Here is a 25897-nt window from a genome sequence, read left to right as displayed (position 1 = left end):
GAAGCCGGGCTTGCTCTCAGCCTCTTCATGCGGCACTGGTTGAACCCTTGCCGGTTCCCAGTATAAATTTCTGTGCTTGCTAGAAAACAAGTTGGAAACATCTAGCAGTCACCTCTTGGCTAGAAACCTAAAATTATTAGCCAGCAGCCAAGTGGAAGTATGATATATATATATATATTTATATATTTAAAAAGTGGCATCCTCATGGTCTCTAGGGATCCTTTCTAGCTTTCCCAGAAGACCTGACCTGTCCATAACAGACCTTTTACTTTGTTCAAAGCCTCCCAAAGTTTTGAAGGGCAGCTGTGAAAGGGATAGGAGATGCTTAATTTCGTTCTGCTGAAGCAGCTTGGCAGCACAAAGACAGTGCTTCCCTGGTTTGCATTTCTTCCAGTCGGCTCTTGGTACGGCTGAGTGCTAAGGATATTTTTTTATTTGAAACCTTGAATTCTGCAGAGACCTAGCACTTTTTTCTTAGGATCACCAGGGAAAATTTCTTACTGTCCCAGCAGGGTGGAAATTTCAAAGCTATAATATACGTAGTCTTCCAACATCATTAAAATAGGGTTTTGCCTGACAGTGCCACCGCGACACAATAAGATCCTGCCTGCAAATTCCAAATCAATTGGTGTTGCGGTGTCACGGTGGAGGTAATTTGGAGGAAATTTCTCGGGGAAAGTCAGGACTGCAAGGGTGTGAAAAAAGAAAAATAGAAGGAAAAAAAGCTGTTTTTCTGCCAGTCGTTCCATGTTCCTCTGTGCTGCCCTCAGGCTGAAATCTGCCTGCTTGTACTTAGCAAATGGAGGCTTTGGGGGTTAGGAAGCCATGTGCGCTTTCCTTGGCGAAGGGGGAGAAGATGGCATGTTGCTAGGCTGCTGGGTGCAAGACACTGGCTCTTACATCTAGCTTTTGCTGTGGTTTTCTATTATGCCATTTGCTTTAATTTACTCCTTTTTTGGTTTTTAAGGTGCCTGGGGGTGTTTGGGAGAGGGTCTCCAGGCAGGAATCCCCAGTTGCTTATGGAGTGAGTCCGTTATTGCACTATAAGGACTTAGATGAGGCAACACTGTGGTGGACCCTGGCTCCATCCTGCCCAAATTTTGCCCTGGGCAGTGGCCGGTGGGATGGATGCTACCTGCTTGAGCTGTGGCTGGGTTCAGATTAAACCAACAGCTCAGCCAGCAGGTTTTATTTACTATTATTTAGGAAGAGTGAGGATGTATAGAGGAGGATACTTATCTCATGGTATTAAAAAAAAACCCCACACCACCACAGAAGAAATATCTAGCTTTTTTTGAGCTCGGAGGGCTGTGTGCTCCACCTCTTGGGAGAGAAGAGGGACAAACGAAGGGGAAGGTGACCCTCAGGGATGCAAACAGCAGCGCAAATCCCCCCGGGAGCAGAGCGAGCAGCCGAGGGAGTCGGTGCGGGGCAGAGAAGCGGAGGCTGCCCTTTGCCCCCTGTGGCAACCAGCAGCCCATGTGGCAGTGGACTTTGGCAGCGGCGCCCGGGGAGTGGAAGAAGGGCCCTGGCAGTGAGCAGGTGTGTGCGGCTGCCGTGGGGGGTGGACGGCGGTGGGAACCCCTGGCCGAAAATTGGGGGGGCTCTCAGTGGGACCAAAATGATGGGTGTCTGGATGCTTGTGCCTGGGGTCTGTTTAGGGCAAGGATTTAACCCTGATTTCACCTAGAAGGGGCACAAACTGAGCTGCCTCTGCTCAGACCTGAGTGTCCCGTGCGTGTGTGTCCCCCCCCCACCCCAAACGACCCCAAAATGCCTTAGACTTTGAGTGTGAGAGGGGTGACGAGTGGTTCAGACAGCATCTGGCCATCTGCCTGTGTCGGGGAGGGTCGTGGGCCTTTGTGGGGGCAGTTTGGGTACTGATGCTGCAAGAGGAGACATGGGGGGCTTGGGGGTGGCATATCCCCCCCCCCCCGGCAGCTGGGGCTTCACCCATGTGTTGCCCTGGGCTCTCCTTAGGGTTTCCTCTTCTGTGAGGGACTGTTATAAGTAAATCTGGTGTCCACTTGAACTGCTGTACTCTTGCTGGAGCTGAAAGGCAGGAGGAAAGCCCTGTTTCCGCCCCATCTCATAGCTCACATGAGCAAAGCTCCATGTCTCCCTGCCTCTGTCCCTACACATTTCTTTGAGAACAGCTCTCCTTGTCCTGCTCGTAGCTTTGCCAGTATTCCTTCCCCTACCACATATCAAATGAGGTTTCACTGCCTTGTCACAGAGGTAAAGCTGATTTGTCACCTGCTTGGGGAGGCTGTGAGCAGTGGTGCTTTGCAAGGCTGGCTGGGGGTGCAGGAGGATGCTACCTGGATGCTACCTCTTGCTCTGGGAAGAGCTGGATGCCTGTTGCTTTCAAAAATGGACCACTTCATCCTGGTGTTTTAAGGGGAACTTCAAGTTTAGGCAAATGGGGAGGTAGCTTTTCCTTGCCTCTGGGCATTTTGGAAAGGATAGTGGGTTTCCAGCAGGCTCCCAGAAGTGGAGAGCAGGTGGCAACAGGCTTCACGGAGGGCTTTGAGGGGGGTGAAAAGCCGCTGGTCAAACACACTGTGGTTTGTCTCATTGCTTGCAGGTCACTAAAGCCATTTGGGACTTAACCCCTCCTCCCACCCCAAAACCGGAGAGGGTCTTGCTGGCAAGCTTGTGATGGACCCCTGGGCCCCTGCCCGGCCGCCCCAGCCCCTGGAGAGGCAGGCAGCCCGGGGGGGGTGGGGAGAGGTGCACCGCGGCCCCCCACCGCAGCCCAGGCGGCAGCTCCTCCGCGCAGGGCCCCCGCCTCGTCCTGGCTCCTGGGACGGGGGCCACCTCCCCGGCCACCCCTGGGATGAGGGCCACCACCCCCGGAGGGATGCCCACAGGCCAGCTTCCCAGGCTGAGTACTACGAAAGCAGCTACCCCAACGGGCCATACTCCAGGTGAGAGCTGCTTCACTTCGCGATGCTTGCACTGAGCCCCCTCCTTGTAAAACCCTTTTAAAATAAGATTTGACCACTTCACCACTCTCGTGGGCTTGCAACACGGGTGTGCAACACGGGTCACAGCACGGGCAAAGTGGTGGGCAGCCACCAGCTGCAGGCTCAGAGGCCGTGTGTGATTAGGTGATGTCCAGCTATTAAAGCAGCTGGTGACTTCTGTATTTAAGGCTGCATAGCAGTTGCGGCTCTGATTTCTCCTTACAGCTGTGACTTCTGTGGTTGCCATTTTACAGGCTTCATCTTGGTCCCGAGGTGCATTTTGCTTGAGGGTTTGATTAAATGCAGTTCTTTTTTATCAAGTGCAAGGTGAACAATAAAAATACAAACGGTAATATAGGAGCAAAGGGAGCTTGCAAGCTCAGCTGCTGAAACAGCGGAGGGTGGAAAGATAAAATGTGGGCTAGAGGATGTTCTCGGTGCCAAGAACTTCGAGCGCTCCAGCAAATTTGGGTTGATTTGCCTGAGTTATTGCCCTCTGCGAGTTATGGTGTGGATACGCAGGGTTTTGTACTGAGGTTGTGCGATGCTCGCAGTGGGAAGGGGTGTGTTGCACGGGGCTGACCAAATCACCGTGTAAATCGCGAAGGGTTAAGGTACGTGAGTGCCGGGTGGGTGGCTTAGGCTGGGGCTGGGCTCTGGCACAGGGGGAGACCTGCTGAGCTGTGTGGTGGACATGGCAGCTCCAGAGCTTGGTGGAGAAGGTGCTTTTGGGGGACCTCTCCTAAAATGTGGGTGAAAGTTATTCCACATGACAAGGCCAGACCATCGAGCTGAAATTGGGCATCTCCTGAAACTGCAGTGCACAGCTTTCTCATAGATGGGGATGGGAAAGTATCCAAGCCTCCTGCTGCTCCTTCCAGGAGTGATGCTGGACCATTTTCTGGCCCTCCTGTTGAGCAAAGCACCTGGGCAGGGGACCTGGCTTTATTTCCATCACCCTTTCTGCCTCCAGAGGTCCCATGTGGGGTGTGAGTCTAACCCTAGATGTGGTCCAGAACCTGCAGCGGTGCCCTTTCTTTCTCAGATTAAGTATGTTGTATTGTGTTTCAGGCAAGGATATGAAGACCCCCGTTGGCAGTATCCAGCAGCCAGCTATGGGGATGACTACACCTACCAAAGCCACCAGTGGCAGCCGGTGGCCTGGCAGGATGACAGAGGTATGGGCTTATCCTTTGGGTCTGGGGATGGAGGCAACTTGCAGGAGAAGAGGCGATGCTTTCTCCAGGATGGGTGGTTCTCCCAGGGCTTGCACATCTCCAGGGCTTTCTCGTGCCCACCACGCTCCTGGGCCGTCGGTGCTGTTCTCCCCATGCAGCACTGCCCTCAGTTTGCATTTGGGAAATGTGAGCAGGAGCTCGGTGCACCCAAGGGAATGTTTGATCTTGATCTCCATGGCTAAAAACCTGGGTCATTCCTGGTTCCAGGCTGAACTCGATGCTGATGGTGCTGTGTGATCAGGGTGGCCAGGGCCTTGTTTTTGCTGTTTCTGGAGTTCCTGGGCTGAAGAAAAGGGGAGGCAGGAAAGATGAAAGGACATCAGTGCTGTGTTGGCAAACGTGTACGGGGCTTTATCATACCTCCAATGTGTCAGGCTAATTTGGAAGCAAATGGACTGTGCATGGCAAATTGCCTGACTCATGGCTTTTCTTTTGCAACTTCATTATGGCTTGTTGCTCTGGAGGGGCAACACTAAATCTTGATTCTCTCTTTAGACCTGAGGCAGGGAGAGCCTTATGGCAAGAGGGCCAATTACCGGGACCAGCACCAGTACAGGGGTTACCACCCCAACCTGGCCATGACCGCCCCGGGGCAGGACAGGTAAGGGTGGGGAGTCTGGGCATTACCTGCTGCAACCATCTGCTGCAAAATTAGTGTGTTTGTGGTTGGTCCCAAAAACTCAGACCTTCAGGCCTTCTTTTGCTTCCATCTGCAGGATGCAGACCTATGACCCCTACGAGAAGAGAGACATCTCGGCTGCCAGGAAGGAGTTGGCAGGGGGAGAAACCCTTGGCAGTGAGTCGAGGGAGGCTGGTGGCCAGCCCCAAGAGGTAACCTCAAGATGGGCAGGGGTGGAGGACAAAAGGCTTGGGGGTCTCCCAGAGATTTTGGGAGCAATCCATGTGTCCCCCCTCCAGCTGGGAAGGAGGCTGAGGAGAAAAGGGCTGCTTTGCTATGTTGCACTCGGTGCTTAACAGTCTCTGGGGATTATTATAGTGGGTTATTAGTATTTATGAACTCTCCATCTGCTGGGCTGTCGTTCTTCTAGGCATGGGGCTGTACACTGCTCCTGCACAGGGCCAAGAGCAGGACAGAAATCTAGGCTTGGTGGGATGTACTTCTGCATCCTCCCTAGGTAGCCGAAAGCTGTGTGTCATTGTCAGCTCTGTCCACCCAGTCCTGCTCCATCACACTTGTGTCCTGATCACTGTGTTTTGCCAAGAGCAAACCAAAAGATCAAACCAAAGCTGCTGTGGTGGTTTTGCTCCTGGGCAATGCTTTTTTGGGTTCTTAAGCACCATCTGCTGGCTGTGTTGAGGAGTCTGTGTTAGGGCTGGCAAAGCTGTTGGGCTAGACTGGTGGCTGAGATAAATTATTTTAAAAGCCATTGGGTATGGCCAGGTTATGTGCCATGATGAACCTAAGATGCTGAAGGGTGTGAGCTGCTCAGATGGGCATCAGCTGTGCTGTGCTTCTCATGCTGGGCACTTTCACAGAGCAGCAGAGCCTGTCCCACTGCCCTGGGAGCAGAAAAGCAGCGGTGTCCCTAGTTTCTCAGCGAGGTTGTGTTTTCTCCGTTCCTTGCAGCCCTCAGGCCAGCCCAGCCTGCTCCTGCAGTACCGTGAGTCTGGGCTCAGCTCCAGCAGCTATGAGCTCAGCCAGTACATCCATGACAGTGCTGACCACTACGACCCCGTGCTTTCAGGGACCTGGAGCCCGGCACAAGCAGGTGAGGTGTGATGGGGCCCTGGCCCTCTCTAGGATGGGAGGGAGCAAGGAAATAAATGGCTGGCATTAGGAGATTTGCTGTCTTGCAGCTTGGTCCTTTCCTGGAGGCGGTTGTGTAGGCGCAAGGCATGACTGGGGGGCTGCAGGGTGGGTTCATGGTCTGGCAGCTCTGCCCTGGTAGGTGCAGGAGCTGCCATGCATGCCTTCTGCCTTAGGGGTCAGTTCTTGCATAGTGGGGTCAGTGGAAGGTTATTTAAGTTGGGGGGCCAGTCTGGGACCTGGTCATGTCCTCTATAGTGTGGTGTGGGGTCAAGGTGAGGGGACTCACGGTGGCCTGTGTGTCGTTGCAGGGGGCCCCTTGGTGTCCACCCCGGTGGTACCCCTCAAGTTCTCGCTGCCGCACATGGTGGTGTGCTTTGGAGCCGGAGGCCAGCTGGTGCTGGTGTGTCCCCACCGCCCTGCTGAGGGGCAGCTTGCCCAAGTCGAGTTACACAGCCTGGAGGTATGCCACAGCCCGGCACCCCAGACTGCCTTCGGTCCCCTTGCTGGAGTGGCTCCTTTTGCCCTGAGGGATGCAAACACCGTTCATCACCCAAACGGCCCCCTTATCAGCCTTCCCGTTCCCTGCTGCCATCTTATCCCCACGTGGATTCTAGAGTCTGCATCGTGCCAGCCTGTGCCTGGGCGTTGCTTTCAGCCCTCGGGCCCCGCATCCTGCTCCTTCAGCTCCATAACCCGTGTCATCTGTGACCTGTTCACAGTGATCCCTTCTGATAGGGACGGATGTGGTCCATACCTCTCTGAAGGATAATTCTGCTCACCTTTCTGAGGTGCTCCAATACAGAGGCCATATCCATCCCCTGAGTCTACCACAGTGTTTCAGTCTCCTATTTTGCTTCCCAAGGATACAGTTGCCATCTCAACAGGCATTTCTTCCCTGGACCTTAGCATTGGGGTCCATGTGATGGTTTAGGGTCTATGCTCTGGGGTTACCTTAAGACAGTAGAGAGAATGGGTTCACCAGCACTGTTGAACCCTTGGCCAAGGCACTGACTTTCAGCTAGCCCAGCTGGAGCTGGCCTGATTGCTGGAGTACAGCTGCTGAATTTGCTCTTGTTTTTTAGGTAATCCTTCATGACATGAAAGAGCTGGAGGAGCTACAGGCCTTCCCGGGGCCCCTGGCCAGGTATGTTGCACTGGCAGGTCCAGGAGCCGTGTCCTCCTGGCTGTGCTGGTATGGCTGGCCTGGGAGCACCCCTCCTTTGGGAAGAGACATGAACTCAAGGCAGACTTTAGGGTCCCCATGATTTTGAGATATCTGCAAAGGCCAAGTCTAGGTTCAGATTGGGAGCCCAGCCCCTTTGCTGCGGTGTAGGTTGGTTTGGATTGTGGGAGATGGTTGTTTTTGAATATTCATAGGGAGTGGGTTTAGTGTGGTTTGTATGTCTGACCTTATTTTGTACTCATGTCCCAGAAAACTGATTTTTGGGAGATCTCTTTGGATGTCTAAAGCCCTGAGTCAACCTGCGGTTTAGCTTTTCCTAAGGTTTTTGTCCCCTGAGACTGAGCGTGGCAGGGTCAGACTCAGTATGCACCTTCATCCAGTGTGAGCCTGGGGATGAATCATGGCATATTGCATCAGGTTGTCTCTGTATCGCACTGGTTACACCAGCATGTCTTCTGGTCACTCGTAACCAAAGTGGGGAGAGAAAAGGAGTGTGCAGAAGGAGCAAAACAATTTACTGCGGAAAACCATTTACTGAGCAAAAGAGCTGCGTATGCCCGGAAGCTGGGTAGAAGACCTGGAGGTTACCACTTGTGCCAAAGGGGACTTTGGGAATCTGCATATGATATGTTGGTGTGATTGAGTCAGGATCAGCACCTCCATCCCCAGTCCCTCTTCCCCGGCTGATCTTGTCTCAGCCACCCTTTCTTTCCAACTGTCTGATTATTTTATTGTAAGACAGCAGTTCTGCCTGGCTTGCACATAGCGTTAAGGTTTCTGCTTCTGTTTCAGACCCAAAGGATTTATGTGGTCACAAGCATGTCTTTCTGCCTGTGCTATGCCAGTTAAACAAAGATACTGTATGTGTGCCTGCTCCTGCAGCCTTGGACATCCACGGCTGTAACAGCAGCACAGCAAAGCAAAACTGAGGCTTTTTGCAGATGGATGGATGAATGAAAATATCACCAGGAGGGCAGAGGGAGGGTTTGAGATGCACTCTGCATCCCTGAAACACAGAAATCTGCAAAGAGTCATAATAATGATAAATTAAGCATTTTTTAGCTTGGTGTGGCCAATGTGGTATGTGGTCATTGGCACTGGGGATCTTTTCTCCTCCATCTCTCACTCTGAATCTTTGGCATCCCCATCAGTGAACCTGGGGACGCTTTGAGTCTAAATGATGTCCTAGATTGCTTTGCCTTGGGTTTCTTTTGATACCTTTCTTTGTTGCTGTAGGGAAGGTCTGCACAAGGTGGATGTGATGAGATTTTGCCAGCACAAGATAGCCACGAGCTGTGATCTCTCAGCACAGAGAGGCAGAGATTCATCTCTTCTCTGGAAACTCCTGGTCCTCCTCTGCCAGCAGAATGGGGTATGTGTCCTGTGGAAAGGGCTGACCCTTTTGATCTTAGAAGTGAGACAAGTTATATGCCCCTTACATGCCTCTTGATCCATTTGCTATTTTGAGGGGTTGTGTACCTTAAAAGTATCCCATTCCCATAGTACTATCAATCAATTCGATAGTGCCTGGATATTTGGAGCAAACCCTTCTCTGTGATTGCTTTTCATCCTTGTGAACTACAAACAACCCAATGCTATAGCAGCTGTGAAAGGGACTGGTGCCACCTTCATTGAGGAGCCAACACTTATGCTTAAAAGGGGATTATTCCCTTAACCCAATGAAATCCACCCAATCTAATCTGTGGCTGCTTGTTGGAAGCAGATAAATAAGATCTTCAGAGCAAGTGCTGTGAAGGTCTCGCTAGTTGTGCTGAATCCTTTGCCCTCCAAAACTGCATGCTGGTGGCCAAGGCTAGTCTTGTTGGGGCGATGTGGTAGGATGAGGATACAAGTGTAAGGGTGTCAGACTGGAACTGCCATCAGCCTTTGCTCATGGGGCAGCCTCCACGGGCCTCATTCCTCCCCTTCCCTTTCGCAGTCCATGGTGGGCTCAGATGTGGCTGAGCTGCTGATGCAAGACTGCAGGCGCCGGGAGAAGTACAAGAGGCAAAACCCTGCGGCAAACCTGATCGGCCTGACGGATGATGAGTGGATGTCGCGTCAGCCGGGGACACTGGACCTCATCACGGGGGAGGTCCCTCCCGTTGTGGAGACACAGGCACAGATAGTGGAGAAGTTCACCAAGCTCCTCTACTATGGCAGGAAGAAAGTAAGTGGTGAGTGGGACCCAGGACACAGGGCTGACATTTTTTTCTTGGTCCCTTTGGCCTCTTCGGGCAGGTTTTAAAGGGAAGAGAAGTCAAGAGGTGCCTTGTGGTTGTGGGATCAACCTTTCAAGTTGTGTTTGTACCACAGGGCTTATGGCAGTGATTTCCTACTGCTGGGAATTGGGATGGGGCCCCAAGTGAAGAAAAGATGCAGAGGCTTTTACCAGCACCACGGGTTTAGTTGCAGCTGTGTGATCTCAAGGGATGCCAAAGGCACAGGGGAAGAGGAGGGTTGGATGCAGAGAATCCCACAGTGGTGGCAATGAGATCTAACAGGCAGCATAGACCTGGAAATCCAGGATAGACGATATTGCTATGAAGGTCCCAGTTCTTGTCATTGTGCAACGTAGAAAGATAAAGGGGCCTTTGAACATGAAAGAGTTTTTTGAGGGTATCAGTAAGCCAGAGCAGTTATCGAGGCTCTTCTCTGAGCTGGGCGAGCAGAGGGTCCCCTGGCAGCAGAGTAGGGCAGGGAAGCAGAGTTAGTGCAACCCCTTTTTCTTTTCCACCTTGGCTGCAGGATGCTCTGGTCTGGGCCATGAGAAACCAGCTGTGGGGCCATGCCCTCTTCCTCTCCAGCAAGATGGACCCTCGGACCTACAGCTGGGTGCTCACTGGGTAAGTTGGAGAAACTAAAACAAGGTACGATGCTCTGACAGGCTTTGCCAAGCCTGTTGTCCCTTTGGGTGTCCTCAGCCCCAGTGCACTTAGAGCATTGATTTCAGCTGGACCCTTTCAGAGGGGGCAAAGGGGAGAGGGGGGGCATCCATCTGGATAGGCCTGAGTCCTTTGGGCTTCCTGATGGACAGGAGAAACCAAGTGGGGGCTGGAAAGCAGAAGGAAAGCCATTCCCTGGAGATGTGGGGTGGATTTATTCCGAGTCTTTGGCTTTGCCATTGCTGCCCTAGCAGAGGCAGCCATCGGGGTAGGGGGAGCTGAGCCATCTTCACTGTGATCCAGCCTAGTCTGAGCTGTTCATCCCACTCGTATGAATGTTTTCTGGTGGAATTAACATACTTAGTCTGGATTGGGCAAGTTAAGCAGAAATTTTCTGTCTTGTGCAACCCGAATCCTTTTCAGGAGGTCTTATCCAGTGTTGTCCTGGAGACTTGCCTGCTGTGGAGGTAATGCAGATCATCAGCCTGGTGGGCTGATGATCCTTTCTGCATTCTCCAGGAAGCCTAGGGCACTTCTTTCCTGGGGCTTCTTTCCCCACTGCTTTCCTGGGGCATTTGGGACATGCCCTCGGAGGTGAATGAGGGTTTGGGGTCCTGGCATGGCAGCCCTATCTCTGCTGTCTCCTCACAGGTTCACCAGCACGCTGGCCACCAATGACCCCTTGCAAACCCTCTTCCAGCTCATGTCAGGAAGGATCCCTCAGGCAGCGCTGGTCCGTGAGCAAGAGGCTGGCCCTGGCGCGTGTACCCCCGTGCTGTCACCTGCCTGTGACACCCACCTTGTGGTGACCATCTCTGCTCACCTTCACTCTCCTCTTGTCTCCCTCCAGTGCTGCGGGGATGCCACGTGGGGAGACTGGAGGCCCCACCTGGCCGTGATGCTGTCCAACAAGGTTGGAGACATGGAGCTGAACCACCGAGCCATCGTCACCATGGGAGACACTTTGGGTGAGCTGAGGCCATTGTGAGCAGTTATGTTCCTGCTGTCTTGTAATAGTGGGTGGACATCTGCAATGTCACCTACCATGTGTGTCCATGCTGGCATGGATGTACGTTGGTGCTGAGATGGGGTGTGCATGCCTGTACCCCTGGGGCTGCAGTGCCTGTGCAATGGCAGGGATGAGGCATTGATGGATTCCGCTGCCCTTTGTGCTGGCAGATGAGTCGGGCTCAGGCACATCCATTAGCTGCTCTTTTGGAGACACCTGGAGTGGCTGGACCCAGGGAGGGCATATGTAACTGCAGGGACCGAGACTCGCTCCCAGTGGCGGGGACTTTCAAGGATTTCATGTCAATAATGGCACCCTGCAGAGCTGAAAGTGGAGCTGGACCCTGCTCAGGCTCCCCTGGTCCTACCACTGAACTGAAACCCCCTCCTAGGTACAGAAAGCAGCAATTGGGGAAAACAGAAAAAAACAGGGAGAAGAGAGGGATCAGGGTCTGCATGGACAGGGAAGAAAAGTGGGGCAGTTGGGTTTGGGATTTCATGTGTGCTTGGGGGACTCCAAAGCAATGTTGACCACATGGTGACCTCTCAGGACTAAGTGTTTATCTTTTTTCCTCCCATCCAGCTGGCAGGGGAGCAGTCGAAGCAGCTCACTTCTGCTACCTGATGGCAGATATTCCTTTCGGTTACTTTGGGGCAAAGGCAGACCGCATGGCTCTGCTGGGCAGCAGCCACCGGTGAGTGAGCCCAGAAGGCGATGCTCTTGCCAGAGTGATGTGTCCCACCTTCTCCCCATCCCTGGGATCTCACTTCTATGCAAAAGCAATCCCTGTTTGTGGGTTTTTACTGCTCTTAATGTGAGCTTTGCTCTGGGAGTCTCCAGATGCAGGCTGGCACAGTAGTGGAGCTGTGAATCTGTGTATGGGGCTGTCTGGGGAGAGAGCTCTGCTCCTGCTTGCTGAACATACCCCTCTCCTTTGCAGTCAGATGTTTGCCCAGTTTGCCAGGACGGAGGTCATCCAGCGGATGGAAATCTTTGAGTACTGCCAGCAGCTACGACAGCCTGCATCCTTCCTGCTCCCCTTCCAGGTAACTGAAATGCACAAGCACATCTGGTGCAGCAGCTCAGACCTGCCCCAAAACGTGCATCCATCCCCCTGAAGCCAGGGATTCAGACTGCTCTCCAAGGCTTGTCCCCTCGCTGGGCTTTGGGAGTGATGGGGAGGCTGCCCCGGCCAAGGGGCTCCTCCAGGGCAGGGCTTTGGGCAGGTTTTGGGGCACGGTGTGTTTGTTCGGTGCTTGCTCAGGTCTGGCTCCCCTCCTGCTCCCTGGGTAATGGATAAGTTTTTGATATTGCAAATAAGCTCCCGGCTGCTGCTGCCTTGGGCGCTGCACAAATCAGATGGATAAATGAAGATGGTGGGCTGGCCTCACGACAGCACCACGGTTTGGGAAGCGTGGCTGGGCTGCCCCATGGGGACGGGTGGGGTGTCACCAAGCTGCAGGTGACCTCTGGGTGATGAGACCCATGACCCAGGGTGCTCTGAGTCACGCTGGGATGATGTGCCAGCACCAGGGCAGAGGAGACTTATGGGCACGAGTGTCTCCTCACTCACCTATGTCTGCTTTGCTTTCCTCTCCCGAGGTGTACAAGCTCATCTACGCCTCTCGCCTGGCTGACTACGGGCTCCCAGCCCAGGCCCTGCAATACTGTGAGCAGATTGCCACCGCACTCCTGGGCCAGGATCCGGCCAGCCACCCCATCCTGGCCCAGCAAGTGATGAAGGTTAGTCTCGTACCCTGCTGCGTCCTTGGCAGGGTGGTACCCATTCAGGACCCAGGTGTGTTGGGAAGCATCCTCAGGGTTTCCCCGTGGCCAGGAGTGCTTAGCAGCTCTGAGCAGCACCCCCAGGGTTTGCTGCCTGGCATGTGCTGAGCATGGCAAAGCCAACACCTCCGCGGGGTCTCCGATACCCACGGATTTAGGTTAGAAAACAAAGGAATTGTGTTGACTGCCAAGTAGCAGCAGAGTTATTTGGAAGCAAAGGATGTTTTCTATTCTGGAGGGGCTTTTTGAACTTCTAAATGGAACAGACTTAAGAAGCTGAAGTGTGTTTGACATTTCCCCTCCAGCACATCATCCCACAGTTGCATTTACCTGCTGGGGGCTCTTTTGGGGTGACAGTGAACAGAAACATGACCCAGCTTGTAGCTCTGAGCCCAGCTCCTCTGCTTCATGAGCGGGGTGCTGGGGCAGAGAGGGGAGAAGCAAAGTGTCCCAGGTCCCCTGAGCAGGTTGGCCTCTCAGAAGAGCGGGTCTGCCCACTCCACACGCACCACTGGGGCAACGCTGAGGCTGCACGAAGCCTTCCTCCATCGGGAAGGGGGCAAAAGCTGCAGTGCTGTGAAATGACGGGCAGCAGGGATGCCTGGCTGAAGCAGGTGCTGTAGAAATTGCCCAAAACTCGGCTGGCGCAGACCTCCACCCCATTGTCGAAACCTATTTACTGTCTAACAGCCTCTCAGATCTACCGTTCTGCTGGGGATAATGCTTCTCCTGGGAGAAAACACTTTCATCTGAAAAACTAGTGCATTTGTAGACAGTCTTGTCTTTGATGTTTTAGACTGTGTTACAAATTATGATACACATTAGTGTTTGATTAAGACTTCCCCTCTTTTGAAGCTGGGGACGATATACAACCAGGTGCTGGTTCATTAATATTGGATCAAAGTGCACATTAGCTTTTCGATTAAACATTCCCCCTGTTTAGGAGTAATCATGCTTATAATTTCCTCTTTCCTGCAATTGATTTAGGATGAACACATGTGTGTTTGCAAAGAGGTGGGATGGTGGGGTCTGGTAGTGCAAGCTCCTGGCTGGGTTACTCTGCTTGTTGTGGCTGGCCCCTGTCCTGAGCCGAGCTCTGGCTGCGTGAGTCATGTCTCACTGTAACCTCCTGGAGGTGGGAAGTGTATTTTGTGCTGGTTTAGACTGTTTTGAATAATTTTGGGAATAGGAAGAAACAGCCGATGTGGGCTGGTGCGTGGGGGGGCATAGCAGAGACCTGTGTGGCTGTGGAGGGTGGCTGGGCTGCAAAGTCACCTCTGGATGGCTTTTGGTGGCCCTTGGTGAGGCAGCCTTGTAGCAAAGCATGGAAGATAAATGAGCAGGAGGGAGCCTGATAAATTCCAAAGAAGTGGGTCAATACCAGTAAGAAAAAATTCAGTAAAGGCTCGGATGAAGAGCAGTGCTTTGGGTGAGTGTCATCTCCCCTCATCCAGCTGTCTTAAAACTGGACTGTTGTCTAAGTAATTTGTCCAGATTGATTTCGCTCTGCAGGGAGCCCTCCATCACACCGTGGGTTGGGTCACCCCAGGAGAGCCTCCTGCTCTGTTGGCAGTAGCTGGAGCCCCATGTCATTGAGATGGCTGCAGCCAGGGCAGCATGGACCCCTCTCTTGCAGGCGAAATTAAACATGCAGCAGCAATACTGCAGAGAGGGACCTGGGGGAGATAGTGGAGCATGGAAAAAATACCAAGCAGCAACATAACAGGATCCTGTTGCAAAAAAAAAAAAAAGAATCCAATGTTATAATGTTATTCTGGGCTGTGAGAGCAAGAACGGCATGTGTGAGACAAGGAGGTGATAAATCCCCCCGTGCTTGGGTCTCGGGGATCTTGGCTGGGGCACTGTGCCCTGTTTGGGATGCTGCACTCGGAGACAGGGCCAAATTGGAGCAAGTGCAAAAAAGAGCAGGGGTGATAAGAGATTGAGGGGAAAATGACCTCTGAAGAAGGCCTTGGCGTTATTTTTTTCCAGGAAAGATATGCTGGGGGACAAAGGGCTATGGGGTGTGAGATAACAGCCCTCTGGTGCGCTGGAGGCTGCTTTTCAGGGGATGGTGCCTGACTGTCCCCACAGCTTCTGTGGGAGCAGGAATCGAGAGGCTTAATTTGCAGTAGGGAAGATTTCACGTAGATATTAAGAAAAAACTCTTTAGCTCTAAGGACATTAAGCATCAGGACAGGCCTGGGAGGCTGTGAAATCTTCTTGGAGATTTGTAAGTGCAAATCAGACATGGGCTGCATGGACTGGTGTGGGCACACAGGATTTTCTTGAGCATTGGCAGATGGATCAGGTAACCTCAGAGGGTCCCTCCCAGCCCTGTATTTGTTTTCTGTGTGGTTATTAGTGATGGTGATGCTTGTTGCAAAGCCAGGTGAGGAGATGGCTGGGTGAGCCCTTAGCTCAAACGCTACTGGCTCTTATCCATCCTTGTGGGGCAGGTACGGGGCTGGTGCACAGCCCTGGGAGCTGGGCTGTTCCTAGAGCTCCTGCTGGGGGGTCCTGCAAACCCACTGGTGCCCCAAGCTGGCTCTCAAGTGGGATTAAAGGCGCTCATTTACCTTGGAGAAGAAAAGGATGGTAATAGTTACCTGCCTTTCTGACGTGAAGAGCATCTTTGATATTGGTACTTCAACATCTCTGCGGAGATGGCTGAGAGCACCCTGGTGGGTGGCTCTCTGCGGGCCATGGGATGGGCCAGCACCTCTCCACAGCAACGCAGGAGAGGGAATAAATCTTGCACAAGAGGCTGGTGTTACTTTAACCCCCATATATTATGAAGTGCAGCTCCGGTGCCATTTTTCCCAGGGCCCGTGTGCCCAGCCATGTGCAATTGCTGCAAGGGTCAGTCTCTCCCCTGCGGAGCTGAGATGTGTGATGAGCCCTGTTGTCCTCCTGGCTCTGCAGCTAGCTGAGCGGCTGAAGCTCTCCGACCCACTGCTCCTGGAGATGCCAGAACAGGACCAGATGCTGGAGCCTGACTGGCTGATACAGCTCCGAGCCTGCTGCCGGGAGTGGGAGGTAAGGAGGAGCAGGGATGCTGGGGGGCAGCTGGTCTGCGTTGTAGTTTGTCTGTGGAAGCATCTTCCTCCTCTGCCCTGAATCTAAGGGGACAGGTATGGAGGTTTGAAGGCCGTTGTTACCCAGGTGCCTTTCCCCTTGGCTTGTGAGCTCAGAGATGTGGTCTCTGCTGTTGGACCTGCAGCTTCAGCAGGAGCAGGGGGTTGCAAGACCTGAGGGTGTGAGCAGCGAGGGCTGCAGAGCTTCCCAGGGGGCAAAATGCTCCTTGTCCTGGCTCAAGGAGGACAGTCAGGGGCTGGTGGGTGAATGATGATATCTTGTGGTGAGGATATTGCAGAGGACACTGGCGGGGCATCACCTTGCAGACGTGTGCTCTTGGGTCCCTTAACTGTGGTCTGGTCCTTGGATTAATGCTCGTTGTTCAGGTTTCATGTCTGCTTTCGGTTTTGTGCCCTTTTCTGTCTCCAGTTTCCCCTCCTGCCTGCTTCTCAGCAGGGCAGCAGTGCTGCAGCCCTCTTCACTTGCTGGGAAAGAGCTGTGACCGTGGTGGTATGGGTCTCACCTGTAACCTGGGCTCCCGCAGCTTGGGGTGGGTTGTGAGTCCCAGACCCACGAGCACCATGCTTTCCTTTACCTTGGCTTTGAGGTTTCCTTAGTCTTTGCCCTGTGCCATCCCTTTTTCCATCTGTTTTATCACATTTTCCCTCTGACTCCTTGCAGGTGGAAGATGACCTCCCTCCAGAGGTGTCACCTGCTCAGCCAGGGCTCTCCTGGGCTGCTGCATCAATGGCAGGTAAAGAAAACAAAGCAGCAGGTTGCAGTCGCTGCAGCAGGCTTCTCTGCCTGTGGAGTTGTGTTGCCACGGGCTGGGAGGCAGCTCCCTAGGGCATTTCTCAGCTCTTCCTTGCTCTTTACATCCCCCTCCTGAGCATGATTTTGGTCCTGCCTGGATGCGTCCCTCTGGCATGGGACTGCCGGGGATGGGCTGCAAACAGAGGGGTTGATGCTCGTGCCCTCCATACGAAGTCTGAGTAATTGGGCCTAATTACCAGAGCTTCAGGAGTCCCCGGGGGTGCTGTGGGAGAAGGGGGGCCGGGCGTGGGTGACTGGATGAAGCACTCCTGGCCGAGCCTTGGGGGACATGGCCCTGTTCCCAGGCATTCCTCTGAGGATGCAAATTGGAGCTGAACTAAGGAGATTTCAGACTTGCAGAGTGAAAGATTCAGGAAGGAGCTCGTCCCTCTGCATGCCGGGCTGCAGCATGCCTGTTGAAGCCCCAGTGTTTCCCCTTCCCTGCTGCCTCTTGCATCCCCTTGCTTTGCTTCTTGGTGACCCCGAGAGTCCCCTCCAGCGACAGTCCACCCAGAGGGTCAACAGACATCATGATGAGGGACATGAGCCTCCCCTGGGTGGCTGTCAAGGGGAGGGCTGGAGAGCTTTCCTTTCCTAGCTGGGCAGCGTATCCATCAGGATGTCCCCTTGAGGAGAAGTCAGGGGCTGGTGACCCATTGGCCTTTCTTCACAGCCACCTCCATCAGCAGGATGCCCTGGCACAGCCCACTGCTCCTCACTGCTGCTCAGATGTAGCTTTCTGCTGGGAATGCCGGCACTGATGGGTGGAGAATAAAGGCTGGTGCAGACAGGATAAAACATGACAAATTCCTCCAAGCCGTTTCTTCCTAGCCCTGCTGCTGCCAAATTTCTCTTCAAAGAGCTCTCCCAGGCAGTAAAAAGGATCATCAATCCTCATTGCCTTCTGCTGCTATCAGAGCTGAGGCTATGATCATTCTTCCCTGGAAAAAAGTCACAGGTATGATGCGATGGCTTCTCTGAGTGGCCAGGTCTGCTCCATGTGGTCTTCACAGCTCGCTTTCCGGATGCTTGGCCCTTTTCTTCATTGAGAAGGCCATCCAGAGTCTGATGGGACTCTGCACCATCTGATGGGACTCTCCCCACCATCTGAGGGACCTGCATGCAGAGAAAGCTGGCTTGGTGCTGAATTCATTCATCTTGGAAAGACAAAGCCTGAACCAAGGTGCCAAGCTGGGATCCACATGGTCACAGCAACCTCCCTCTCCATCCTTACAGCCTGGGCTGTCCTCCCTGACTTTTTCTGGCTGAGCTTGCGGGGCAGCATGGAGTCAAGCATCCATCCTCCTCCCTGTGGATCTCGAGCATCTCCAGGACGTGTGGAAGCAGCTTGTGGGTGCGAAGCCAACCCTGAGCGGGCTGGAGGCAATGCTGTCAGGCAAAGCAAAGGGTTTTGTAGCACCGCATCCAAGAGGTGCCATAGTCTGTCCCCTGGCTCAGACCCATGGGGTCCGGGTCCTGCCTGGCCGTGTCTCACAGCGATGGGAGAGAAACATCCCAGTGCCCAGCACGTTTCTGGCCAGAGGCTGCAGAGCTGGAACAAGCAGGACACGCACCTGGGACCAACGGCAGTGTGCTGCCCACACTGTGTCTAACATCAGACAGAGCAACGTGTGTGTGTGTTAAATAAAACAAACCCCACTTGCTCAACTTGCCTTTCAAACAAAAAACCCAACCCTAATAAACCTGCCTAAAGCAAGAAACTCATCCGTGGGCGCTCCTGTGGAGCAGGAATGAAGGCTGCGGCTTCCTGGTGAATTTTCTTTCCTGCTCGGGGTGTGCAGCAGGAGTGGAAGAAAAGGCTGGAGGCCCTGGGCTCCTTTGAACTGCTGGGCACGTGCTGCTCATGCTTGGTCTCTTTGCTTCCATAGCACTCCCCTGCCGAGTTCGTTTGCAACCTCAGACACGTTCCTGGGAGGATCCCCCCTATCTTTCACAGCCCACCTTCCCTGAAGCCTCTGAAAGGTCCCTGCTGCTGCACCATGCCCTACCTCCTCCCTCGCCCGCACGTGGTCCCCAGGGACCCTCCTCACTCCCCTGGCTCCTGCTGATGTATAATGGAAAAGGGGAGAATTCTGTGCAACAGCCTGATGAAATTGCGAACGCTGGAGTAAACTCCTGAGGTGTGGGTTTGCGCCTTTTTTTTTTTTTTTTGCAGATGGAGAGCCTGGCCATGAGCTTCCACAGAATGAAGGCTACCAGTATGACCAGTGGTACCAGCCCATGCCACCCCAGGAACCCAGCTCCTGTGAGGAGGTGTCTCTCCAGCCCCCGGCACCTGCTCAGGTGGCAGCATCGCCACTGCTTGGCGTTCAGCAAGAGCTGCAGCCCCCCATGCTTGGCCCAGGGATGGCTGCCCCTCCCGGAGGGGTTTTTCCTGAGCCCCCTCCACAGGTGGTGCCACCAGCAGGTAAGTGCTCCAGCCTTGTTTCTCTGCAAAAATACCTGTCCCCAGTTAGTAGCAGCGGTCCCTCGGGGAAGCGTGATCTGCTACGGCATGCGTGTCGCTTCAAACGCTGCTCCCTGCCAGCACTGCCTTCACCCAGGGCCTCGTTTCCCTCCAACCTTGCCCAGACGTGGAGCCACGCTTTCCCCAGTGCCGTGCATGCAAACTGTGTCTACCAGCACTGCCCGCCCTGGGCGGGCGGGTCTTCGTTTTTGGAAGACCTTGCCTGGAGCAGCAAGGGAGGAGGGCAGCCGTGGGTTGGTGGCAGTGCTGCTGCTTCCCTGCCAGATGGAGAAACCAGCCTCATGTCCAGCAGCGCAAGGCAGGTTTGAGATGCACTGATGCAGCCTTGTGGCTCGCTCCCTGGTGCTGGCACAGACAGGGACAGGGTCCAGAATGGTCTTTTGCATCTTGAGGGACATCTTGGCCACGTGGTCTTGGTCTAGGGTGGGATGATAGAAGCACTGAAAATACCTCTGATAGACATGGCAGGAGCTCCTCGGGCCAAACCCTGACTGTGTCCTTCCCTCTGCTTCACAGGAGAAGCTGGGGAGCCCCAGGGTGCTCCACTGTCCCCTGGGGGGTTGCAGCCATCCCTCCCAGCAGAGCAGGTGAGTCAGAGGGGTCAGGGAGACCACCTCATTGGGGGCCCCGGTGGGATTTGGGACTTGCTGGCTCATCCTTCCAACACACTTAACTCGCATGGAAACCCCCCATCACGGTGTCAGCCGTCCCCTCGGGGACCTGACAGGTTAGGGTAGCCCTCCCCAGCCTCCTATCTCTGGGACCGTGGGCTGCCCACTGCACCCCACTCTGGGTGCTGTCCCTCCCCACCTGCTGTGTCAGGGACATGGGGGTCCCTGGGGACGCTATCCGTTAAGCCTGGCATGGAGGAGTCCTGGGGACACCGTGATCATGCTTGGGGTGGCTCTGGAGAGGCAGCTCTGATCTCCGATGCCAGGAGGAGTTAAAGGCAAGGGCTCGGACCATCTCGGAGGGCTCTACCAACTCTTTGGAAGATGACAGCCGGCCTTCCTCGGAGAGCGCAGCTGAGGACGCTGCTGAAGAGCTAGCACCAGCAGAGGCGGCGAAGCCGGGTGAGGATAAGGTGAGCATGCCAGAGCCGATGTGAAGCCTTGTGCTCCAAGCTTGCCTGTCCCCAGTGCCTGCCGTGCCTGCCCTGACCTGGGCAAAATGGTGCCTGCTCCTGGCTGGTGTGGGGGGCATCTGGGTGGCTGTGGCATCTTCCCCTTCTCACCCATTTCCGTTGACTGTGACAACCTCCGTTTCCCAGAGCTCTGGATTCAGGTGGTTTGGCTGGTTTTGGTCAAAGCCTACCAAAGAAACATCTCCCAAAGCTGCATCTGAGACGGCCCCAGACTCCCCCACGCCAGGACTGCAGGTAGGGGATGAAAGGCTGTCCTGTCCCCGGGTGACACCCAGGGTTACAGCCATGGGGACAGGTGACATATCTCCCCCTTCACCCACTATTTCTCCCTCTGTCCTCATGCAGGTGGCTGGGCCGTGCCATTGCACAGTTCTTCATGGCCGTAGCTGCTCTGTGTGGGGATAGAGCAGACCTGGGAGCCCTTTTAGCCTGGAAGTGATCCTTGATTAATAATAATTGTAAATTTATAAAGCCTCTTTGATCCAGGAGGTCCTCTGAGCACTTGGCAAACTCTGCAGGGATTGCTTTCCCTCCACTGGAGCGGAAAGCAGCAGCTGTGAGAGGCACTGCTCGGGCAGATTTTAGGAGCTGAAGGGAAGGAAAAACCTCTTTAATTGGACAGCAGCAGAGACAGGCAAGCAGCAGAGAGGGGGAAGCAGCCATGCGTGGTTATCCCAGTCCTGGCCGAGTCCTCAGGGTGTCACATCCCTGACTGAAGGCCGATGGTGGGCTTAGAGGCAGATGTTGGAGTAAGATCCTACCCTGGAAGTTTCCTCCTGGTTGAGAATGACCTACAGTCCCAGAGCAGGAAATTTTGGGATATTCTTCCAAAACTAGCCAGAGATGAGGAACAGGGGGGCCCATGGACCCTGGTGGCCCCTTACACTGTACACAGGCTTGGTGTCCAGCCTCCTGCCTAATTTTGAGCTCTCCAGGTGGTTTAGCTTTGTAACAGGGGTTGCTTACCCTGACCGCTCAACTCCCCATTAGCTTGGGTGCCGGTAGCTCTTGGGGTACCTCTCCAGCAGGATGGGTGCAGAGCGGTACCCCGAAAGTGTGGTGTGGTATCTGGTGCAGAGGTCTTCTCACCATGCAAGGAGCTTCTGCTCTAAACAGGTGAATGTGGTTTCAGGAACGGATTTCGCCATCCCCACCCGATGCTCCTCTCACAGCTGGGACAAGCCCTTTGGCTCAGCTTTTGCCCAGAAACCCTGGTAAATGCTGCGTGGGTCCCCTTGCCCCTCTCCCTGTCAGCCTTTTAGAAGCTGCTTTGCTTAATTTTAAGCTTAATTTTAAGTAAGGTGGTTTTTTTTTTTTTTTCTTTTTTTTTCTGGTTGCATGCCCCAGGAGGAATGCAAGGTGAAAATACCTTTCCTGTTATCCCAGTGTCCGTTGAGATGAAAGGCTCGTGGGATGCCGATGGTGGGGAGTCAGCAGGAGAGCAGGTGAGGAGAGGAGGGAGGTGTATTTGTGTGTGATGGGGAGTGTCCAAAATTGGGGGATGGCTGTTCAGTTTCTCTCCCTTCACCCCTTCCAGACCGGCTCCCACGAATCTCCCCCACCAGTGGGGACAGTCCCCCTCTTCAACCCTCTCCAGGTCTCTCAGGTGAGAGCATCCTCCTGGGGTGTTGCTGGAGAGGGCTGGGGGGGGGGTGGCTCCTGGCCGGGGGGGGGGGGGCAGCTCCTGGCTTTTGGGGTGATGCCAGATTGCCTGCAGTCTGCTATGGGCAGAGGGATATAGGGGATACCAGCTGTGGGTATAAGAGTTCGGTGTTTATAAGAATAAATTGGGGGAGGACAGTGATGTGGGGGGTGTGATAGAGGAGGGAAATGGGGGGGATGCTTGTGGCTGCATCCTGAGGACAGCAGGTCTGCATTTTAGGGTACAACCCTCCCTTACACCACCTCTCTCTGCTTCCCAGCTCGCCGCTGCCTCTCGACCCAACCAACCCAGGCTGCTTTCCCAGCGCCGCTACCCCAACCCGCTGTGAGCGGAGAGGCGGGGGGGAGGCGGCAGAAACCAACAGTGGTGACCAGAACGTTTTTAACGAAAACGGTGTTTGTGATCATTTTGAAGGGGTTTTGAAGGGGCCCGGCCTCTGCCACCGGTTTTGTGGGGGGGTTAAGGTCATAAAATTGACGGGGCGGGGACGACTAAAAGGGTGTCCGGGGGAGAGTAGTCTGAATTGGGTTGTAGGGCGCTGCCCCACCTCACCCATTGGACTCAACGATCGCCGGCCGTGAGTCTGTCTCAAAGCACCGCGGGGCCGCGAGCATCCACCGGGGTTTCGTGGGGGGGAGGTTTGACCCCGCCGCCCCCGCAACCTGCTCGGTTTCTCCTGCCCAGGCCGAGCCCGATACGCGGCGCCCCCCCTTGCTGGTGGCTCACCCGCCCCTCGCGGGCGGGGCTCTGCAGGAGCCGCGGGCGGCCCTTCCCTCAGACCTTCCCCGAGGCGGGGCGAGGGTGACGCGCACCCAGTGGGTGGCCTCGGCGGTGAGCTTCCCCCGGACGCAGAAGGGTCCCTTCCCCCCTGTATATATACGCTCACTTTTCTCTTTGCTTGTCGGTCAGGGTGAGCAGCCGGCGCTACCCAGCGCGCACTGCGCCGCATGCTAATTTAGAACCGCCCCCTCGTCGGAGGCGGAGCCGGGGGGTGTCCCCTCGCGGCCGCCCTGTGTGGGAGGTGAAGCGCGGCCTGGCGGCGGAGTCTGCCTGCCGTCCGACGCCGAGTGGGCCGGGGCTAGCAGGGCTGCGGGACCCGGGCCCACTCGTGACGGGCTATGGGGCCAAAGACCCGTTTGTGACAGGCTGTGGGCTCGAGGCCCACTTGTGACAGGGTATGGGGCATAGAGCCCACTCATGGCAGGCTGCTGTCTGCTTGTGACAGGCTGTGGGGCTGGGGCCCACTCATGACGGGATGCTCTGCCCCGTGTGCTCGGAGCAGGCCTGGGGAGGTGCAGCAAGGGCCGAGGCAGTGGGTGAGCCTGCAGCCCTTGGCGAGGGGGGAGCTCAGGCCTGGCAGGGGGGCCTGGGACCCAGCTGGGCGGGGTGGCCGGGGCTGCACAGCCCTGCAGAGGAGCACCTGGGGAGCCCTTATCCCTGGCCACCACCGTCCCATAAGCACGAAGTGATGGGTGAGAGTAGTGGTGGGGGGGACTTGCAGTCAGTGTGGGGTTGGTGGTGCAGGGGAATGCAGGTGACTTACTTTAAAATGCTCAGAAACACGAGCCTCCTTAGTGTTGGGGTTGCTTTGCTTTACTGGCTGGGCAGACACCGTAAACAAGAGCCCTGAGCACTGCTCACCAGCCTCTCCCTCCTTCCAGGGCTGGATGCCTCCGGGTTTGGCTCGCAAGGCTGCATAGGTGGAAGCGACTGGCTGAGCCCGACATGCCACACGGGGGTGAGTCTGGCTGATTGCAGCACACAATTCCAGCAGATTTCCTGGGGCTGGGACTCCTAGTCTTGGGATATTTCTGCCTCTCTTGGTGTGGGGAGAGGGATCCTCAGGCTGCACTGGGGCTGCAGCCTTTCTGGGTGTCGTCACAGCTCTGTGTGCTGTGGCCCTGTGTCCGTGCACCTTCCTGTCTGTCTGTCCCATCTGCAGGATGCTTTGGGCAGCAGTGCTCGTGGGGCAACCCTTTGTAGGGTCAATACATTGCTTCCCTGACTTTGTAAGGGTTATTTGCCGTTCTCCAGTCTTTTGAGTTGCTTTAAATGATCTGAGCAGTATGCAAAGCTCTCACCTTGGGTCTTAAGCATCCTGCTTTTCTGACATCGAACATGGTCTGTCCTGGTCCTTGGGTAATCTCTTTTTTGGAGGAAAAGTATAAACACAGGGGACTTCTTGTATAAGCTTACATGTCTGGCAAATACTTTTAGAAATAAATCTTACAGTTTTAGGATGACTCTTCAGACTCTTAGTTTGTGACTCCACTCTTGATTCCCCTGAGGTTGCAACGAGTCAGGTAGCAAAGGTTTTTCTGAAGTAGAGCATCTGCAAATCCCGTTAGGAGAGGCAGCTCGGTGCGCAGCCATGCATATTGAGGGTACAGGAGTTTCCTTGCTTGCATGTGGCCTGTTGCACTATTTGTAGTCTCAGTACCATGGGGATATGGAGATCAAGAGTCATGAAAGAGTTAAGAGGCTGAATGTGCCTTGTCTGGTGCACACTTGATGTACATGAGTTGGGTGTCAGGCTTCAATGAAGGAGCTAAAAAAAGGAGAGGCTGTGGGTGATGTTGGTGGCTTCTCGCAGCAGGGAGGGTAGCTTGGTTTCGGTGAGATGTGATCTTCCATTAGCTTCTTTCTATGGAAATGTAGAGGTCGGGCAGCTGTCTGCTTGGACTAGGGGAGCTGGAAGAGCTTATTTTTTCTGTGTAGCTTTGGGTGTTTCAGAAGTGGTGAATATCCTGGGTAAAGTGGGTGCCTGGGAAGTTTGCCTGTGAGTTGCTTTCTTGTGGCCTTCCAGTGAACTTGAGGTAAACTGGGACTAAGACTCCCTTTTCCTTCCCAGTGCTCTCCTGAGAGCACTGGGAATGCATTAACCTGATACTAATTGTTACTCTGACTGATAGCAGCAATTAGGGTCTGTAATCTGAGATCAAGTCTCTATGTGGAGTGTTGTAACTGCTGCCTGGGGGAGCTCTGTGCTAAATACCCTGAGCTGGGATGCTTCGAGGAAGCCCTAGGATGCTCCTAAACGCTACCAGCTTGTAGAGGGAGGTGAGTGTGTTCCCACTGAGGCTAACTGTGCCCAAAACGCTATGCTTTATTTCAGAATTACAGACCTGATCTGCTGGTGAGATGTTTCCTCGCTTCCCTGCGGCATGGCAGCATCCTGCTGCCCAGCCTCTCCCAGGCAGGGTTGCTGAGAGGAGGCACGGCACTGCCCTGCCCAGCTTGCAGTTTGGGCATCTGCTTCCCAGATGCTTTCAGTCTCATGTGGGTCCCGCTGGGTACGGCAAGGCCATGCTCCTTTAGAACTGTTATTTATTAAAAGAAGTGCTGGGTGATGACCCTGTCTCTGTCCCTTCAGCTCCTGGTGACATCTGTGACACAGCTGGTCTTAAGAGGTCACTCATTTCCCCTTGCTTAATGATCTGCTGTAGAAAGCAAGCTTTCATTGCTTGCTTGAGTGTCAATGGGACATGAATATTAATGAAACCTTGGTGGTCCTGTGGTGCTAACTGTCACAGCCATGGAGGGCTCATTTGGAGCTGCCAGGCAGTGCGGGGAACTCCGTGATGGAGTGATAATAAAGTCCTCGTGAACTCTGCTCCAGTGTGCTGCTCGGGACTTTCAACTTGCAGGCTCCTGGCACAGCAGCGTGAGACTGGCTTGGCATTTTCTAAAGCAGGCTCTTGCACAGCAGCATGAGCATTAGCAGGGGAGGGACTCATAGGGATGCTTTGGATGCTGCAGGTACAGGGGAGTTAGTTGGTTGCAACTTCAGGTGGCAAACGGTCTGGTTAATGGAACCTAATGTCCTCTGAGGCCCTGAGCTGGGATTGGGGCAAGGGTGGATGCAACACAA

The 25897-nt window shown here is 54.4% G+C and overlaps 1 protein-coding gene across 1 annotated transcript; it reads left to right on the top strand.

Moving 5' to 3' along the window:
• The first annotated feature begins 2661 nt into the window (after positions 1 to 2661).
• Positions 2662 to 22354, top strand: SEC16B (SEC16 homolog B, endoplasmic reticulum export factor). The gene is made up of 25 exons (XM_075509203.1): positions 2662 to 2930; positions 4041 to 4147; positions 4703 to 4808; positions 4924 to 5038; positions 5796 to 5937; positions 6287 to 6438; positions 7061 to 7122; positions 8398 to 8533; positions 9101 to 9331; positions 9910 to 10007; positions 10698 to 10779; positions 10897 to 11014; positions 11638 to 11749; positions 11996 to 12101; positions 12658 to 12798; positions 15766 to 15879; positions 16600 to 16672; positions 18908 to 19159; positions 19736 to 19806; positions 20157 to 20303; positions 20490 to 20597; positions 21496 to 21577; positions 21711 to 21808; positions 21901 to 21969; positions 22286 to 22354. The coding sequence occupies exons 1-25, from the start codon at positions 2662 to 2664 to the stop codon at positions 22352 to 22354; spliced, it is 3060 nt and encodes a 1019-aa protein (XP_075365318.1).
• The last annotated feature ends 3543 nt before the right edge of the window (positions 22355 to 25897 follow it).

This window comes from Mycteria americana, chromosome 7 (assembly GCF_035582795.1).
Source record: "Mycteria americana isolate JAX WOST 10 ecotype Jacksonville Zoo and Gardens chromosome 7, USCA_MyAme_1.0, whole genome shotgun sequence".
In the NCBI taxonomy this organism is placed as follows: domain Eukaryota; kingdom Metazoa; phylum Chordata; class Aves; order Ciconiiformes; family Ciconiidae; genus Mycteria; species Mycteria americana.
Note: the sequence above shows the minus strand (reverse complement) of the source record. Positions and strands in the feature narration are given on the sequence as shown.

Excerpts from the sequence above, each read along its gene's own strand:
- SEC16B (XM_075509203.1), top strand. The coding sequence starts at position 2,662 with ATGGACCCCTGGGCCCCTGCCCGGCCGCCCCAGCCCCTGGAGAGGCAG. Across the intron at positions 5,938-6,286 it reads CTGGAGCCCGGCACAAGCAG|GGGGCCCCTTGGTGTCCACC; the intron begins GTGAGGTGTGAT and ends GTGTCGTTGCAG. Across the intron at positions 19,160-19,735 it reads ACAGGTGGTGCCACCAGCAG|GAGAAGCTGGGGAGCCCCAG; the intron begins GTAAGTGCTCCA and ends TCTGCTTCACAG.